Raw genomic sequence first — 2,456 nt, 5'->3', positions numbered from 1 at the left:
ACATAGCCACTCTCCTCCTCACGGTCAAAATATATCTACCTTATTCCCTCACCACCATCGTAAGACATAATATTAAACTATAAACCTCTCACAATGTCTAAATTACCTTAGCCAATGAGGCATAATCCTTGTATTTGTCTGATATATTTTGAACAAGACAAGACAGAGGAGGGGGGTGGGGGGTGGTTAGGAGGGGTGGGGGGTGGTTGTGAGGGGTGGGGGGGTGTGGGAGGGGTGGGGGGGTGGTTGTGAGGGGTGGGGGGTGTGGGGGAGGGGAGATGGCTTGTAGATGATAATGATAAGTATTATGGTCTCTGGATATATGTACACAGGTGTTTTATCATTAAGGAACTTGTAATTAGTTTATTTGAAGGTTTAGTTTATGAGTATGGTCAGTATGCTGAGGGGAATTATGCAGGTGAGGTTAGGAGACAAGAATTTATTTCTGGGGGTTTTTTTTCCGTGTGTGGTTTCAGGTTGACATTCAAGGATTTTGTAAAATGATTCACTTTCAAGCACTCTCACTCTTAAATTCGCTCTGCTCTTATTCATTCATTTATTCAATCACTTTCTCACCCATTCATTTATTAACTCTCATTCATTCTGTTCACTTACTTTTATTAATCTCATTCATTCATTTACTCTCTCTTCACTCATTCATTTATTAATTCATTCATTCATTACTATCTATCTATCCTCACCTCACTCACCACCATTCATTCATCCACTCTCTCTTATTCATTCATTCATTCATTCAATCTCTCACACAAGTCTCCAACCTTCATACATAAAAACAGTTTAAATATATCACATAAGATCACCATCAAAATTGCCATAAAATAAAAGTTTCAAAATTTACACCAAAAATCAGCTTTAATAAATTCTCAAACACGATAAACTATAGAAACATACGAATTTATACACCGATAATCACTCCTTCAACAGCACACAATCTCTGTCCTTTTCCCTTTCTCTATTCCTATCCCTTCCCTTAAAACTTACCCCTTTCTCTCATCCTCCCTCCCTCCCTTCTCATCATCTGTATCCCTCCCCTTCTTTCTCTTTTTTCCTCTCCCCATACTTTACTCCCATTCTCTCCTCTCCATCCACCTTTTCTTCCTTCTCCTCACCCTTCCTTCCATCCCCATCCCCCTACCATCTCCTCTCTCCCTCCCACCATCCCCACCCCATTCATTCCTCCCCCTTGGTCCCCTTCCTCCTCTAATCCCTTCCTCCTCACCTCCCATCCCTTCCTCCCCTTCCTATTCTCCCTCTCACTTACCTTCCCTCCCTCCTCTTTTTTCTTTCCCTCTTCCTTTACACAAACTTGAAGCTTCAATATCCTCTAGAGAGAATAACACCAAGGATAACCACATTAACCAACGCTATCAATGGCGTTCGGTTACCAACTCCAACAATGAGGAGGGAGGAGGAGGGAAGGAGAGTAAGTTGGTTTCAAAACAAACCTCCCATTATCTACAACTTTAACGCATAATACTACTTCCAAACACACGAGAGAGAGAGAGAGAGAGAGAGAGAGAGAGAGAGAGAGAGAGAGAGAGAGAGAGAGAGGTTGACGTATTTTTATACAGGGCTCGTAACCTCACAACACAAGAGGATGGTGGCGTTCCTTAGGATGTATAATCCTCGGCATTTGTTTTTCACTTCACCTTAACAATTCTTTTTCCTCTGATATACAAGGTATAGCCGAAAATGAGAGCGAAATATGTTTTTTTCTTCCTTCATTCAGTTATTCATTCAGTAATATTTGAAACCCCTTCATTCATTGTTATTCATTCAGTTGTTCAAGTCTCACAGGTGTATTATTAGGATTTCCATCGACAACAAGGTTACCAATATCAATCTGGTTTAACCTGAGATAATCTCTACCATCGCAAAAATTATCACCACAAAGGATTATCACCACAAAGGATTCTCACCATCTCAAGGATTCTCACCATCTCACTGGATTCTCACCACCTCAAGGATTCTCACCATCTCAAGGATTCACCACCTCAAGGATTCTCACCATCTCACGGATTCTCACCATCTCCACGGATTCTCACCATCTCACGGATTCTCACCATCTCAAGGATTCTCACCATCTCAAGGATTCTCACCACCTCAAGGATTCTCACCACCTCAAGGATTCTCACCATCTCAAGGATTCTCACCATCTCAAGGATTCTCACTCAATCTCAAGGATTCTCACCATCTCAAGGATTCTCACCATCTCAAGGATTCTCACCACTTGGGATTCTCACCACTTCAAGGATTCTCACCATCTCAAGGATTCTCACCACTTCAAGGATTCTCACCACTTCAAGGATTCTCACCATCTCAAGGATTCTCACCACTATGATTCACTTCAAGGATTCTCACCACTTCCGTGATTCTCACCATCTCAAGGATTCTCACCATCAGCAATACGTAACCGGAAACGGAAGCAATACTGA

At 41.8% G+C, this 2,456-nt stretch overlaps 1 protein-coding gene across 1 annotated transcript; it reads left to right on the top strand.

The window, feature by feature from the left end:
- Positions 1-1,915: 1,915 nt before the first annotated feature.
- LOC121879148 (histidine-rich protein PFHRP-II-like) lies at positions 1,916-2,393 on the top strand (the record flags this gene model as incomplete). The annotated part of the gene is made up of 1 exon (XM_042385746.1): positions 1,916-2,393. A coding segment is annotated over one exon (478 nt), but the record flags the coding sequence as incomplete, so codon positions are not given.
- Between the last annotated feature and the right edge of the window lie 63 nt (positions 2,394-2,456).

This window comes from Homarus americanus, unplaced genomic scaffold (genome assembly GCF_018991925.1).
Source record: "Homarus americanus isolate GMGI-L3 unplaced genomic scaffold, GMGI_Hamer_2.0 scaffold42797, whole genome shotgun sequence".
Classification (NCBI taxonomy): domain Eukaryota; kingdom Metazoa; phylum Arthropoda; class Malacostraca; order Decapoda; family Nephropidae; genus Homarus; species Homarus americanus.
This window is presented reverse-complemented; position numbering and strand designations above follow the sequence as displayed.